The 16,262-nt window shown below is 35.2% G+C and overlaps 1 protein-coding gene across 1 annotated transcript in view; it reads left to right on the top strand.

Moving 5' to 3' along the window:
* Positions 1 to 14,206, top strand: part of LOC127557629 (sodium-dependent phosphate transport protein 3-like) — a 48,863-nt gene extending 34,657 nt beyond the window's left edge. The window contains exons 4-12 of the mRNA XM_051990941.1: positions 926 to 1,159; positions 1,247 to 1,334; positions 1,617 to 1,703; positions 5,359 to 5,477; positions 7,281 to 7,446; positions 7,699 to 7,881; positions 7,989 to 8,130; positions 12,606 to 12,696; positions 13,629 to 14,206. Of these exons, the coding sequence (XP_051846901.1) occupies positions 926 to 1,159; positions 1,247 to 1,334; positions 1,617 to 1,703; positions 5,359 to 5,477; positions 7,281 to 7,446; positions 7,699 to 7,881; positions 7,989 to 8,130; positions 12,606 to 12,696; positions 13,629 to 13,763 (1,245 nt within the window). The 3' untranslated portion in view covers positions 13,764 to 14,206. The remainder of the gene's footprint in view (positions 1 to 925; positions 1,160 to 1,246; positions 1,335 to 1,616; positions 1,704 to 5,358; positions 5,478 to 7,280; positions 7,447 to 7,698; positions 7,882 to 7,988; positions 8,131 to 12,605; positions 12,697 to 13,628) is intronic.
* Positions 14,207 to 16,262: the final 2,056 nt, after the last annotated feature.

Raw genomic sequence — 16,262 nt, 5'->3', positions numbered from 1 at the left:
TCAAAACTTCAAATCCTCTGAGATTCATGAAATACTACTCTGGAAGAGGGGAGGAGCCTTCTCCTACCCAATAATTCCTTTACAGTAACTTGGCTGGAGACCTGCACCATTAAGTGCTGAATGATTGAATCCCTGGCTCCCAAAATGTTCTGCTACTTTATAGATAAACCATAGACTTGACCACACTTTCTCAACTAATTCAAACATCCCTTTTATTCAACATCCACTTCTAGGTCATCCAATGGCTTTTAATGGCATCTACATCTATATCTTTCCCAATCTTAGTCTAAAGCCTATGATTCTATTGATTCAATAAAGAATTTTTATTATATAGTTGAGGTATTAAAGCATAATATTTTCCACTTTAAGTGGAATGGGATAATTGATTGGAATGATCTTCATCCTTACAATATCTTTCTACTTTTTCTTAATGTGTCAACTTTTCTAGAATGCTTTCTGTAACTTTATAACTCCACTCTCCTTTCCACTCTTCCTTTAACATTGCCTTCTCTTTTCTTTTTCTTTCTCTATACAACTCATGTCATCTTCCTGTAGGAATCATTTAATATGTGTTTGTTAAAATGTGGAGGAAGAGTGGAAAGAGTCCCCTTGTTGTATGGGAATGGAAGCCAACAGAATTTTGAGCTGAAAGTGACTTTATATATGACCAAATGCAACTATTTCATTTCCAAATGTGGAATATCAAAGAATATGAAATGAAGAAATATGAAAATTCACTGGTGCAGAATAACAGAACTGAAATTCAAACCCAGCTCCTCTGATTCAAAGTTCAGCCTTCCTTTCATTACATAAAGATGTCTCTCTTATACTGCAATTATAGTTCAATTTGGTCCTCTCCAGCACTGATAAAACTATTGCAATTCCTACATGGACCACTTAGAAATGATATCTCCTTGTCTTGCAGGTCCCTGTTTATGACTGGAGTCCAGAAATTCAGGGAATAATTCTCAGTTCTATTACATATGGTCAAATCATCACATTAACCCCAAGTGGGTATTTCGCTGGAGTGCTTGGAGCAAGAAAAATATTCATGATTGGATTGTTCATCTCCTCAGTTCTCAGCTTCTTAATACCATTAGCAGCAGCCCAAGGAATGGTTTACATAATTCTGACAAGGACAGCCCAGGGCATGGCCCAGGTACTAAGATATGTGCTAAACCTAACTAGCATGTAGTGTTCCTCAACTTTCTTTAGGGATTAAAAAATTATGGTATCATCATTTCAGGGGATGGAATTTGGAACTTCACCATCTTTCTGGGTGAAATGGGCTCCGCCACTGGAACGGAGTAGAATAAGTAGCATTACCTCATCTGGTAAGAAGTCTAAATTGTGGTAGCTGTGTTACATTTCCTTATTTCTTTATCACTGTCTTCTATTGTGATGTAACAAAAAAGAGACTCCTTAAAATAGGATTATAAATAGGAGAAGAATCCTGGATCCTGAATATTTGTGTATTTTTCTCTTAATTGCCTTAAATATTGTATAACTTTAAAATGTCCATTACTCACTTTTCCTCTGTCCAATGGCCTACAGTCAGCATAATAATTTAGCTTTCAATACCATAATTCACAACTTATTTGCTGTCTTCTGCTCAGGTGCAATTTTAGGGATCTTCACTGTCCTCCTTGTGGGCGGATTCATCTGTCAATCCCTAGGTTGGCCATACATCTTTTATATCTTTGGTAAGTTATCTCCCCTCAAATCTAAATGTTTCCATTGGGTTTTGGAATTTAACTATGATGTTCTTGTAAATTTTCCTCATATGGACTCTTTCATGTGATGAGAGGTGGATTTTAACTGTTTCTATTTTGCCCTTTTATTTTCACAATTCAGGACAATTTTCTTTAATTATTTCTCGTACTATTATATTGACATTCTTTTTTGTTGTAGTAATTTTCAGGTAGTCCAATTGTTCTTATGTTTTGTCTTAATTTGTTCTCCAGATCAGTTGTTGTTCTTGTGAGATATATCACATTCTTTTTTTTTTTCATTCTCTATATTTTATTTTATTACTTCTTGGTCTCTTATGACTTTGTTGGCTCCCCCTTGCTCAATTCTAGTTTTAAAGGAATCATATTTATCCTTAAGATTCTGGATCTCCTTTTCTAATTAATCAACTAGATTCTTTTCATAATCATCTTGCTTTTTCTTGAATTGTTCTTAATTCTTGAAACAAATGTTTCTTTTATCTTCTCATTTGATTTTTAAAGTCTTTTTGGAGTTCTAGAAATCTTTTTTTTTTTTTTGGCTAGATGTTCACTTGATGTTATTCTTGGGACAGGAGAGGCTTTTTTCTTCTTCAGTATTTTATTCATGGTAGGATTTCATATCTGGACCTCTTCATGCTTGCCAAAGCTTAGAGACCATAAGTTCCAGAAGCTGAATGCAAAGGATTGTTGTTATGCCAAGTTCAAGGCACAGCTTGCGTTTTCTGGGCCTTAGTTCTGGAAAACACAGTGTTTCCTGACAATATCTTTACAATGCTAACCCATCTTATTGGACTGAATGTATGCGTTCAGGCATAAAAGAGTAAATTTTAAAGCATTTAAATTTTGCTTGTAATCAATCAAGTTTTTGTTGTGTCAATATGCTAGGTGCTAGAGATACAAGTACAAATAATAAAACAATGCCTGTTCAAAGAGATCTTACATTTTAATTTATTATATAAATAAATATAAAGTGAATAATTACAAATATGTGCAACATAGATAAATATAAAATAATAATGGAAATAAAACACTAGTAGTAGTTGGGGGAATCAACAAAGGTTTTATGCAAAGGTTTGTGCTTGAGTTGTGTATTAAGGAAGAGAATAACTCCATGAGGCACACTGGTATATATGCAGAATGGATAGAAGGAAAGTAATATAAAATGAGTCTATAAATTGTTGTTTTAGAAAATGTAATGACCGCGTATTTAAAATCAGCTGGAGTCAGGAATTCAGGTTAAGGGAAAAATCTTCAATATTTATTGAAGTGAAGAGATGAATAAGGATTGCAATAGCAATATGGGCAAGAAAGATTGCAATAGCAATATGGGCAGCTGCGACAGGAAGCCAGCTAACAGAGAGAGATCTGAGCTGAGCAAACCGTTGCAATGGCAGTGCAAAAAGTCTCTCTTTCCCCTTCCTTTTCCACTCCCCTGCCTCCACCCACCAAAATTGTAATTTCCTATACAACACATCAGAACTTGCACAAAGAATGGGCGGGGGCCATTCTTTCTCCAAGCTTATATATTAATAGAATATGGTCCACTTATTATTTAGCCTCATGTGCTTGGGACCTCAGTGCATCAGCTCAAGCCTCAGCTCATTACAAGAAAATATTGCATAGGACATTAAATGCTAGACAGAGGCATTCAAATTTGGTTCCAGATGCAAAAGGAAGCCATTGTAGTTATCTGAATAGGGGACTCATTGTGAGATTTAAACTTAAATAAAAATCAATTTGGCAGAAATGTGTAGGATGGCCTGGAATTATGAAAGACTTGAAGAAGGGAGACTACTATTACTACAGTAATAAAGTTGATGAATCCTAAGCTAAGGTGGTATCTGTATGAGTGGAAAGAAGGTTTAGATGAAAGAAATATTGTAAAGCTAAAAATCTTAAGATTTGACAATTGCACATGTGGGGAGAGAGAATTAGGAGTTCAGGATGATACCAAGGTTACAACCCCAAGAGATTGGAAGGATAATGGTCCCCTTCTACAAAAACAGAAGTTTGGGGAAAAGAAAGCTTTAGATGGAAAGATAATAGTTCTATTTTTAGAACTATTATATATATATACATATATACATATGTATATATATATTTTAGAATTATTTTATTTTTATCACTCCAGATCATCAAATTTGAAATGTTCAAAAGGCAAATGATGAAGACTATCATTTGGATAGTGAAAAGGAGAAGACTATCCAAAGTAGTATTTTGAGGAATAATCTGACCACTACAAATAGTAAACCACTGGAGTTGACTGAGCCATCAAAGGTGATTGAAATCGATTAGAAATCTCCCTGGAGGCCTCAGAATCAACTAGAGTCAGGATAAGCAAAAGTCCTTGGTCTTTAAGGGGAGAGTGAAGAAGATGGACAAAACTATCAGGGGTTTTGCCAAGGATCCTTCCTTGATTCTAGAGTCCACACTTTCTCCTCTCCATCCTGCGGCCAAGTGAAGTTCTCTCCCCTCTCTCACTCCACTCCCTTATCCTTACCTACCATTCTCTCATCCCCAAGCATTGAGCCAGCATTACCTGAGAGAAGAGAAATTCCAAACATATGCTAATAGAGTTATTGTCCAATAGGTAATTAGCCTTAAATGCTCAGTTGTCTGATTCAAGCACACCTTTTAAGAGTTTCAGCCCATTACATTACCTAATATGTATTCTGGTTAAGTGTGATTTTTAATTATTAGATATTACTCAATCATTTTTAGTGTACAAAAATCTGGCTCTCCTTGTATTTGGGGTCCAGTGTCAAAATTGAGGGGGAATACTAGTCCTGATTTGTTAGGCAACTGGCCTTCATTGATTAACAAATCAATATGCTCAGAAGCTTTAACCTCATTCATTTCCTCTTTCATGCCATAATAGTAATCTTTATATCTTTGAAAGACTGAATTTTGGAAGATCAATGAGTGTGTTCTGCTGGACTTTCAAAGGCAGAGCTAAGAGCAGTGGTTAAAATGTACAAAACCATGAACACAGAGATATAAAGAAAACTTTTAAACAACTAGCTGATTAAGGTGCAATGGGGTCCTACAAAACGGCAGTTCTCCAGGCAAATGGCAGCTAACCAACATGATGTAGATAAAATTAATTTTCAGTCAGAAGTTGAACTATGCTGACCACAAGATTTTTTCAAATCAAGAGATTTTTTTGCTCTCTGATTTTGTGGGATTCGATAAGGCCCAGTCCTAAGTAAGGGAGACTATATTTGGAGAAGGAAAAAATGGTGGTTAGAAAGTTGAAATGATAAGAGTGAGTTTGGGGGAGAAATCAACAACAAAAGACATAAGATGAGTAAAAGATTTCTGAACATTGAGGCTATTACATAAAATACAGAGAAAGATATTTGTGATATAGATAAAGATGAAGATGTTGATATAAAGATATTAATATCATAGATATTAACATACATAGAGATACTGAGATATAAATGTTGATATGGATTATATAGAAATGATAGAGAGACAGACACACACACACAGAGAATGAGAGAGAGAGAGAGAGAGTCGGGTTAGGGTTAGAGTTAGAGAGAGAGATGAAAGAGATGCCAAGATGAGGCAGAATCATATCAAAGGAAGAAATCCATCAACATTTTCTTGGTATTGTTTTTCCTAGGAGGAATTGGCTGTGTCTGCTGTGTTATTTGGTTTTTCCTAGTTTATGATGATCCCATAAATCACCCCTATATAAGTGAGAGTGAAAAGGAATACATCACTTTTTCATTGGCTGGAGAGGTATGTTAATAAAAACAGCTTACCTTTATATTGTGTTTAATTGTTTACAAAATGCTTTGCATATTAAACTACCAACTGCACTCCTAGCCTTAGTCTGATCACATTCACCAACCAGGCATGAAAATTATCAAATTCATTTGATAATATGCTCCACTCAAAATTAGCCACTCTGCCAAAGTGCCAAGATCACTCTGGTTTTCCAAGAGCAAGCAGAATTCTACTTAGTCCTGCCTCCTTGGGAGGCAGCATTATCATCAACTGGTATCCCCAGTGTGGATTTGACCAATCAAAACCTCTATTGAATCCTATATTCCATTAGAAAAGCTTCCCCCGCCCCAGAATATCACCTGTATCTCAATTCATTCTCATTTCTGTGTATGGTTTATTTATTCAAAAGCATAGTGTCAACAAAAAGCATAGAATCTTAAATGCATTTACACTAGTAATGTATAGGCTACTCAGTCAGTTCTCCCAGGTGATCAGTCAACAGACATGACAAAAATCAAGGAATTGTAATGCAAAGTATTTAGGCCAATGAGCTATTTTCTTCCAAATCAAAAGCGAGGGGAAAATGTTCATTCAATTAACCAGAACTTCCAAACATTCTTGACCTCCAAGATGGGCTTAGCCAATTGAAGGGATTCTGATTGAAAATAACAGTTCAAAAAAAGGAGGAGAAAGGTTTTTTTTTAATTACTTGATTCTTATCTGGGACATTGGGCACACACTCAGAAAAAATCCTTGTGCAGAAGGATGCTGCTCTCTCTTTTGAGTCTGCCAGCTTCCTCCATTCTTCCTGACTCTCCTGAATCACTGCTCACCTCATCAACTGACTGTCTCCCAGAAATACTATACTTCTCTTAGAGCATATTACTTCTTCAAGCAAATCAATTCCTCTTCATCCCTAATACAATCTTGATTTCTCACTCCTGGAAATCCTCTCTCTCTCCCTCTTTTTTTTCAAATCTATTCTTCAGAAACTTTTTGTACCTTGAAGAGTCAAGTGAAATGTTGAGAAAAAGGTCTCAGTTGTCTTTCTCATCATTCCAACTCCTACACCTTGCCCATAAAGCTCTTTTCTTTGAGCCTCAGCTTTATGCATCTCTAATTTAAAATGTGGTGCCATACTCCAGCTGGTAGCACAGAAGTTACTCTCCTGAAATAATGATTTCACTTGATTTATTGTAGGTAGTACAGTCATTATCATCCTCATTATAATACCAAAACAACACTGGAACCCAGAAAGGGGATGGACTCACCCCTAGTTACAAAGCTAATAAATGGAACAGTTGAGATTCAAGTCTAGACTTCTTGATTCTTGGCCCAGTTCCCTTTCCAAAAGAGGATGCCACCAAATTTTCAGACTGTTGCTTCTACCTTATATTTGTGGTCTGATTTCTTAGAAAAAGGACTCTAATTAGCACAGCAAATGGAGTTTTGACCAACATGGACAAGGAAAAGGAAGAGAGAATTCTTCTTCCTAGCAATGACCATCCTTATACTTTGCCTTATAATAATTTTCTGCACCATTGGTATGACTGTACCTGGGCTTCCCCATCTAACCTCCTATCACTATAGCATTTAATTCTTTAGTGTGAGGGCTAGTCTATGAAAGCCAGGATGTGCCTTTTCCCTGTATTTCAATGGGACTGTCCCTGTACTTTGCCCTTTCCATCCCTAATAGCATTTTTTTCTGAGTCACAATTCTGGTCAGAAGTGGTGAATGATAGCAAAAACACTTTGCTTCAAGCAAAACTTCCTCTAGGCTTTATTTTCTGTACTGACTGTTGCATTTCCTTTTAGAACAGCTCTCCCAGTTGGTCTTTGCCCATCAATGCCATGATCAGGTCCCTTCCACTTTGGGCCATCATAATCACTGGCTTTTGCCGATTCTGGTTAGTCACCAACCTGACAATATCACTGCCACTACTGATAAACATTATGTTTGATTTTGACATCAGAAATGTGAGTATATGATTCCTGATTTCTTTTACTTCTGTGAATGGCTTATTCAATTCTCGTTGCTTCCTATGAAGCTGATAAGACTTCTGTCATGGTAGGTAGGCATAGTGGTATACAAGTTTACAGAATATTAGGGGTATTTATTTAACCACACAAAGATGGGTATGGAAAAGTAAGCCTGAGTGAACCAATTACAAGACTTATCAACTTCATCATTTTACTCAAGAGCCAATCCTTGTGATTAGTCTGAGCAACTGAGTATTTTTTTCTGGTATCCATGTCTTCCTTGAACAATTCTTCTCTTCACAGAATGGAATTCTGAGTGCACTGCCTTCTATTGCTGCATGGATCTGTATTACCATAGGAAGCCAAATGGCAGATTTCCTCTTGTCCAAGAAGATTCTGAGTCTAGTAGTAGTTCGGAAACTCTTCACAGTTCTGGGTGAGGCATTTCCACATGGGCACTTAACCCTAGGAAATTTCTTACAGTAGACCTCGAATTTTTCCCAACAATGTGTGTATGGTTTTTTGTGTGTCCTTGCTCCCCAGGAATGCTTCTCCCATCAGTATTCATCACAGCTGTGCCATACGTCAGTTCCATCACTGCTATTACCTTACTGATGCTCTCTATGGGAATAAGCTGCCTGTGTTACTCGGGATTCATGATTAATTCCCTAGATATCGCTCCCAGGTAGGGCTCCCAGCCTCTTCCCCTCTTCCATATGCAGTGTGGGATAGTGGGAAGAGCACTGATCCTGGAGCTAGAAAGCTTGGGTACAAATCCCTGATATTACACTTTGTATATGACCTAGAAAAAATCCCAACTTTTAAAATGTCAATTTCTAAAATTGTAGAATGGGATGAATATTATCTACTTTACAGGATTATTATAAGGAAACGACTTTGTAAACTTTGGTGTCAAACTAAAAAAGAAAAAGGGACCACTAAGCCATGAGGATTCCTGTGAGCTGCATATTGACTCAGAAAACCACATGTCAACATTATTTATATTTTATTTATTCTGTTAAATATTCTCTGGTTTCATTTTACTCTCATTCAATCTACACTTAGTAGTACTATAGGCCACATGCGACCTGTGGGCTATATGTTTGACACTTCTGTTGTAAAATATAAATTGATAAATAAATGTGACTTACTGTTACTATTATCCTTTTTAAAGTCATTTTCTTCCACTAAGATTCTGTTCTGATGCTGCAGAGTCATATGGAGATGATGTAGTTTTCAACTATAATGGTAGCAAAACATACCTGAATCTCTAGCTTTTCCTACCAATTTAGAAACTCTTTAAACACAGAATCAGTGATGGAGACTCTTTTCATCGCTCAAGGACCAGCCCAATTAAATACGATTTGTTAGCATATGCACATCAAGGCAAATTTTTTGGCTATTGCTACTCTCAGAGATGATCTATTGAGCTATAGAAAAGATTTCAAACTACATTTGCAGAGGAAAAGAATGTCCACACATGAAACTCCAGATGTTGGAAGTAATAAGCTAACAAGTTTTTCAAAATCCACTAAACTGTGTCTTTAATGGAATTTTGCCCCATCTGATAATAATTCTCAGCTATATCTATCATATTCTCTGAGGTAGGTGCCTGGAGTATCAGATCTGCTCTCATTTGTTTTGGATCTATCAATCATCTCAATTCATAGAAGCAGACCACACATAAAATTGAAGTTTATAAGTATAATAAGTGCTATGGAAACAGAACTGCCAACAGGATGTCTTATCTTTCATTTCGGACTAAACGACTTGTGACCGTTCATCCATTTCCAGAAATGGATTAAATGAGCCAGAAAATAATTTCTATCCACTTGATGATTTGCATCTCTTTGTACCCAGTCACAATATGAGAAACTTAATTAGTGTGTTGATTCTGATTCTTGGAGTTTTGTAGTATCAATCAGTAGCATTGCTATTCTAATTACAGCAGGTGAAATAGAGAAAGGGGCAGAAATTATCGAGATTCCATTATTGCCAAACTGTTGTAGATGAGTATTTTGAGAAATGGGATAATATTCTGGATATTCTTGGAAGGTGCTAAATACCTTGTATCTGATGCTTCAAAAATACCTGCCATTTGAATGAGGATCAGAGAAATAGTTGATGTTTTTGGACAAGAATAATTTTATATGACCCTAATGCTTACTTTTTTGTATTATTGCATATGCATATATATGCACATACACAAATGTATGTCTATATAGCAAATGTATATATGTAAATATCCTTACAATTTGAATCTATATATACAATTTGTATATGTATGCATATCATATATATAGTATACATACATATATATATAGAGAGTGGGTCCTTCCAGTAGAACATAAATTTCTTGAGAGAAGAAACAGTTTTCACAGTTTTCCCTTATATTCCCAGTGTCTTACCTCTAGCAGGTAGCTAAACAAGAAATGTTTGTTTAACTGAATTAATCCAGGACTGAAGTGAAAAAGTCTACTGCTTAGCAAGGCCACAAGACAAGGCATCAATCTATAACAATGGGAGACCTCAAAGCTTCATTATCTGCTGTGTGGGTTTCATGTACTTTACTCAGGATACAGACCTTGTGTTGTGGACCCAGGGGAAAAGTTATATTGTCATCTTAAGGCTCCCTAAGGGTAGGAACCTAATTTGATGTCTCCTTGGTACAAATGAGCTACTATATCAGTGTGTTCCCTGATAGATTTTTAAGTATTGAGCCATGTATCATAAAATTATGTCTATTCATGTCATGTAGAAGAGGCTAAAACTTAATTTGCTCCTAAAAGATTGGACCTATCAGTTATTGCAGTTACTGTTTTTCTAAGAGCCTATATTCAAATAACCAACTAAATTTGTAATCTTTTTGAGCCAGTGATAGATCAGGATTCAACCATGTCTGTTCATCTTGTGAAACTGTTATCTATATCCTCCTAGACCCTACAGGTATCTGTCCTACATAATAGAGCCCATTCTAGCTTTCTCTTGACATTTGACATTTCCAAGGTACTAATGTAGAATTCAAGCTGTCTACTTTTCATCCCTCGACTTCACCACCTTGTCAGACTATCTTCTTCTCCCATCATATATTTCCCTTTTTTCCTTTTTTAAAAATTTTTTAAAAGTTCTTCAAGGGTATATGTTGCAGATAGCTCATACCTACAATATTTCCCTTCTGATATTCATTTTTAAATCTTTGGAGATAATTGTATTCCCTGTATTGATGCTGTACAATAAAATTTATAGTATATTGGTATAAAAAAAGAACATTTGTTTATATGAGAAGCTTGGGGTCATTGAAGAAGTCTTGCCACTTCCCAAAAATAATTCAACTCACTTTTTTGCTCCTATTCAATTTTTGTTATAATTTGTTGTCCAATTACACTGTCTAACACAGATTTACAAACACAGATATACAAATTGAACAAATTCTACAATTTCCCATCCATTACATGTTATAAACATTCTTCATTCCCTTGGTCTTTCCTGTATGAATGGTTAGGCCAAATCCTTTGGCATGATTATAAATCTCTTTCAGGAAGCTCTTCAGGGTTCTAGGACTCGATGTCACCAGCTTGATATATGATTTGCAAACAGAAGCTTTGAATAATTGCCAAATCCATAGAGAAACTCTCTTCAGGTGGGGCTTTGCACTGGATCTCCTCCATCACAATGGTGAACTTTTTTTTTTATTTGATGTCTCTCCTGATGTTTATCAGGTAGAGATCAGAAGGTCTTTGAATGGGGTTATTTATTATATTGAAGCTACTTAGTATCACAGTGAATGTTGATTTAATTTGAAAAACCTTGCCATGTTCAAAATAGACTTTTCCTTTTCATGCTCAGCAATCGATGCTAGTGAAAAAACTTCAATACTTCAATCATTTGCATGGTGGTCTTTTGGCAAATAGTTACAGTACTGTAATACAAGATTAACAGATATTCCAAGAAATAACTATATTTGTTGTTACCTTTGGACATGCAGTAGATCTAGTTTGTGAATTCCTTTCTTCATTTTTCCATGGAGTTTCTGTGACTCATCCTTCCATTTGGCTCCAAAGTGCTTTCTCCTGATTTTATTTATTGAAAGAATGTGGACATTGATGTGTTACAGCTATTTGTGTACAATGTATACAATACTATATACAATGTATACATTGTATTCCCTATGGCTGATGTCTCCTCATTTTTTTGGGGGGGAAGCTATTTGTGATTCTTAAAAGATATGCTACAATTCTTAACCTCTCTCATTCATATATACATATATATATATATATATATATATATATATGCCATCATCCTCATCTTTCCCCACCTTTTTTTTAATTGGAACCACCTAATAGCAAAGTATATATTGATTTAATCTAAAGGATCTTGTCAAGTTCTTTATAGAATTTTCCTAACTCTTCATCCTCACTAAGAAATGTTGGTATATAAGCTGCAATTGTTTAAATTGTCTTTTGGCAAATACTTAGTACTACAATGTGAGAAAGCCTATGGAAAAATATTTTTATGCCTATTTGATCCATAGTAAATATACTACACCAGCTCCTTTCTTTGCCTCTCTGTAGAGGCTGTGATTCAAACTTTCATTTAGCTCCAAAGTCCTTCTTTCTCTGGGCTTTATTTATTGAAAAAAGTAAAGATTTTTATGATTTGGGTCCTCTACAATATGTCCATTTATTGCTCATTGACCAAGAATTTTACATTTGAAATATTAACAACTAAATTCATATTTATACATACTCCAAAAACCAGTGTGATTGTTGCACTTTTTGACCTCTTTCCACCATTTTATTATTGCAAAAGTGAAAGGGGCTATACAGAGATTAGAGTCATTTTCCCATTTTTTTGTGAGTTGTCATAGCCAAAAATTTCATCACCAAGTGGCCAGGTGAAGTTTTCCCATACTTAACAAAGCTGGTCCTGCTTTCAGTCTGTTACCATGGTTGTACTCAAAGCCTTGACAACATGGTAGAATCTTATAAAGCTTATCCCTTTCTGGTATTGTTTGAAGAACCCATAGTCATCTCCATACTACAATGAAGCATCAGAGTAGCATTTTTAAAGGCTAAATGCCATTCAAACATGGAGTAATTTCTCATGTCAGGCTAAATGAAAAATCTGTCTAATCTGGAAACTTTTTTTTTTTACTCTCAGATATACTAGCTTTCTTATGGGACTTGGAGGAGTTTTTACTATGATACCAGGAATTATTTCACCCACTGTTACTGGATACCTTATAAATCAGGTAAAACATAATCTCATTTAAGAAATAGAATTTAAATCCTTCCCTGACTAAACATTTTATAGAGAGAAACACAAAATAAACCCCAAGCAGTTTTTGTCTCAAAATAATTTGAATTTTACTTATCAAGTGAAAACTACTTAGTAAAGAAAAGGAACTAGAGAGTGTTGAATCAATGAAGGGAAGAAAATAACAATTTATATAGCACCTACTATATGTTAGGTATTATGCTACATTTTTTTTGTTAACAAACATTTCATTTGGTTTCCACAATAAGGCTTTGAGATAGACGTTGTTACTATCTTTGTATTATAGTTAAGGAAACTGAGGCAAACAGAGCTTAAGTAACTTGTTCAGAGTCACACAGCTAATATATGCTCCAGGTTAGATTGTCCTTCCTGATTCCAGGGCTGGGCTAGTACAGGTACTGATTTCATTGGTAAATCCAATTCTAATCTAAGATCTAAACTGTGATGGAATCTGTGTCTAATTCTAATATAGCCTTCACAGAGATCACTTTGTTCATTTTTTTTTTTTTTTTTGGATAACCACCTAAGTAAGAATTCAATGATCTAAAAAGTAGTTAGATTGCTAGAGATACCAATCACACAAGAATTTGCTTTTAAAAAACCCTCTTGTTTATATTGCTGTTTACATTCTTAAGGACAACCACAAGCTAACACACAAATACATAAATAAAACAGAACAAATCATAATTTTATTATAAATGTCTTTTGCCCTGTCCATGTTTTGAAGCTTGTTTTTTTGCTGCCTATCAAGCTCTAAAAGATAATCTCTCCATAATGCAAAATGAAAACCCTATATTAGATCCTCTACCATGGGACTTTTCTACATTTTACCAGAAGGGAAAATTTGGAGACTTGGAAGAATGGAAAATTTTTGGAATGATACTAGTGTAAGTTTTATACCTACAGGATTCTGTATCTGGCTGTAAGAATGTCTTCTTGCTATCAGCTGCAATTAATCTGGCAGGAATGATCATCTATGTAATCTTTGGTCGAGCAGACATCCAGGACTGGGCTAAGGAGAAAAGACTCACGCGCTTCTGAATGTTTATGAATGATGAGCCAAAGTCAAAACTTTTCTAGCAACTTCTAAAGAGTTTTTATTTGCTGTCATTTTATTTTTTCAATCACTCGAACTGCTGAAGTTTGAATTGCTTTTAATTCTATTCTCAGTTATTACTTTGAGATGCAAACTGTGTAAGCTAAACATACATTCTAAAGAGTTTATATGAAGCCTGACTTGCTAAGGTGGGTTACATGTACAGCATATTCTGATATCCTGTTTAACTGAACTTTTAAATGCCCATTGTATAAAGCAGAACTGTACAAATGCCTTAGGATTATTCATTGATCCATGAAGGATATGATCTTATAGTAACTGATAGAAGAATTGTTATTTTCTAAAAGCACTGGATTTGCTTTTTGACATTTTTCATCTGTGTCCCTACGATGTAGTTCTCTTTATCTAGATCACTAAAATTATTCATTGGGGCTTTAGTAACTTTTGCATTGGTGTCTTTTATCACAGACTCAATTTCTTCCTGACCAGGTTGATTGCAATTAATGTTATTTTATAGGGGGAATCTGTGAATGTATAAAATTAAGAAACCTAACCATATGCCTAGATGAAGAAATCGGCATCCCTGAAATGGCTAAATCAGAAATATGTCATTCCAGGCCTCCAGCATCATACCAGTAAATAGTTATCAGTGGATTCAGAAAGATTTAGAGATCAGAGGTGGGACTTTAACTCGGAGAATGTAAAAAGTTAAAAGGGCTCTATAAGATGCTATAATCTAATCAACTCATTTTGCTGACGAGGAAACTAAGGAAAAAAGATGAAATGTAAGGGAAGTAGGGAAGATTACTGGGTTTCAGGCAGGGCAAGTAGATTGTGCAATGGATAGAATGCCAGGCCTGGAATTAAAAAAAAACCCTCATCCTCCTGAGTTCAAAACTGGCCTCAGACACTTACAAACTATGTGATCCTGGGCAAATAACTTAACCCTGTTTGCCTCAATTTCCTCATCTATAAAATTACCTGGAAAATAAAATGTCAAATCATTCCAGTATGTCTACCAAGAAAACTCCAAAGATTTAAGCCGAACTAAAGTGACAGAACAGCAACAGTGTACCAGATACTATGCTACATTGAGAGGAAACCAATATAAACATGAAGATGGTCCTAGTCATTCTAATAGTAAAAGATAACATTTGTAGGGAAACAGTAGCCAGAGAAGAATGTTTTAGTAGTGTTCATTTGCTTATTGTTTTCAAAGTCAAAGTTAAAAAGCAAGAGGGGATGACATGAAGACAAAAAATGGAGCACATTGAAGATATGAGAGGAACAAAGAGTAGTACAGTATGATTGGATCATAGAGTGAGCATACACAAGGATGAAGCCAGTTTGTAAAGAGTCTTTAATTTAAAAAAAGAAAAATTTATATTTGATCCTAGAAATTATAGAGAGCCAATGTAGTTTATTCAGTAAGACTTTGATGTAGTCAGGGCTGTGATTTGGAAAATGATTTTGTCACTTGAATGGAGGCTAGATTAGAATAAGGAAATACTTGAGGCAAAGAGTCAAGGTTATAAAGGAGAATTCAACGTTCTTTGGGAAGAAGTGTTCTAAGGAAGAAACAAAAAATGACTTAAAAAGGCACAAGGAAATTCTAAGCTATGATTATCAGTAAAATAAGAATGTGACATGGAAAAGTAATGAAAGCTACTAAACTTAGGGAACTAAATGAGCCCTTTACTATGCAAAGGGTGGGATATGGAATGGTCCTAGATCATGTTTAGAGAAAGAAGCTTTTGTATTAAAGAATGGTGATGAAGAACCCATCCATCATGTCAGGGGTCATCTTATCATGATCAAAGACAAAATAGTGGGTGTTAATGAGTACCTGCCAAGTGCTACCAACACAGGGATTTGCTGGCCCAGTATAAATAAGAGAAGTATGCTGTCTTCTTGTGCTTTGTTTCTGGGATCTAATAGAGAATATTCCAAGGCCTGAATTATAACTGATCACTTCTGCTGACTCAAATGGAGACAAATTTACCAACTAAAGGAACCAGAAAAGTCTCATTAAGAATTATGATTCCCTGATCAATGACAGATGAAGGCTTTAAGGACATGGATTATATCTTCATTTATAATACCAGTTAAAGGTAAGTGATTCAGAAGAGAAAGACATAATTGGAAGATGATTGACTGGCTAAGAAGATGACATCTGAACTCAGTATTTGCATTTCTGGACCTTAGTTAAAAATATAGAAGCAATGTTTGGATGGGATACAATTTACCAAGATCCATAAAAACATGCTTGTCTGAAGTCTCAGAAATTTTATTCAATTAATACATCAACAAGTATTTATTAACCATTCATTATAAGCCAGGTTCTGTGCTAAATACTAGGTATATAAAAACAGGTTAAAAAAACCTATAGCCCATCTTCAATTCTATAATTCTATAATCAAAAACCATTAAAATAAAAGGGAAGAGAAAAAAAGAAAACTGGCCCCAAAGATATGCCAAGGCTG

This window comes from Antechinus flavipes, chromosome 3, assembly GCF_016432865.1.
Source record: "Antechinus flavipes isolate AdamAnt ecotype Samford, QLD, Australia chromosome 3, AdamAnt_v2, whole genome shotgun sequence".
Classification (NCBI taxonomy): Eukaryota; Metazoa; Chordata; class Mammalia; order Dasyuromorphia; family Dasyuridae; genus Antechinus; species Antechinus flavipes.
This window is presented reverse-complemented; position numbering and strand designations above follow the sequence as displayed.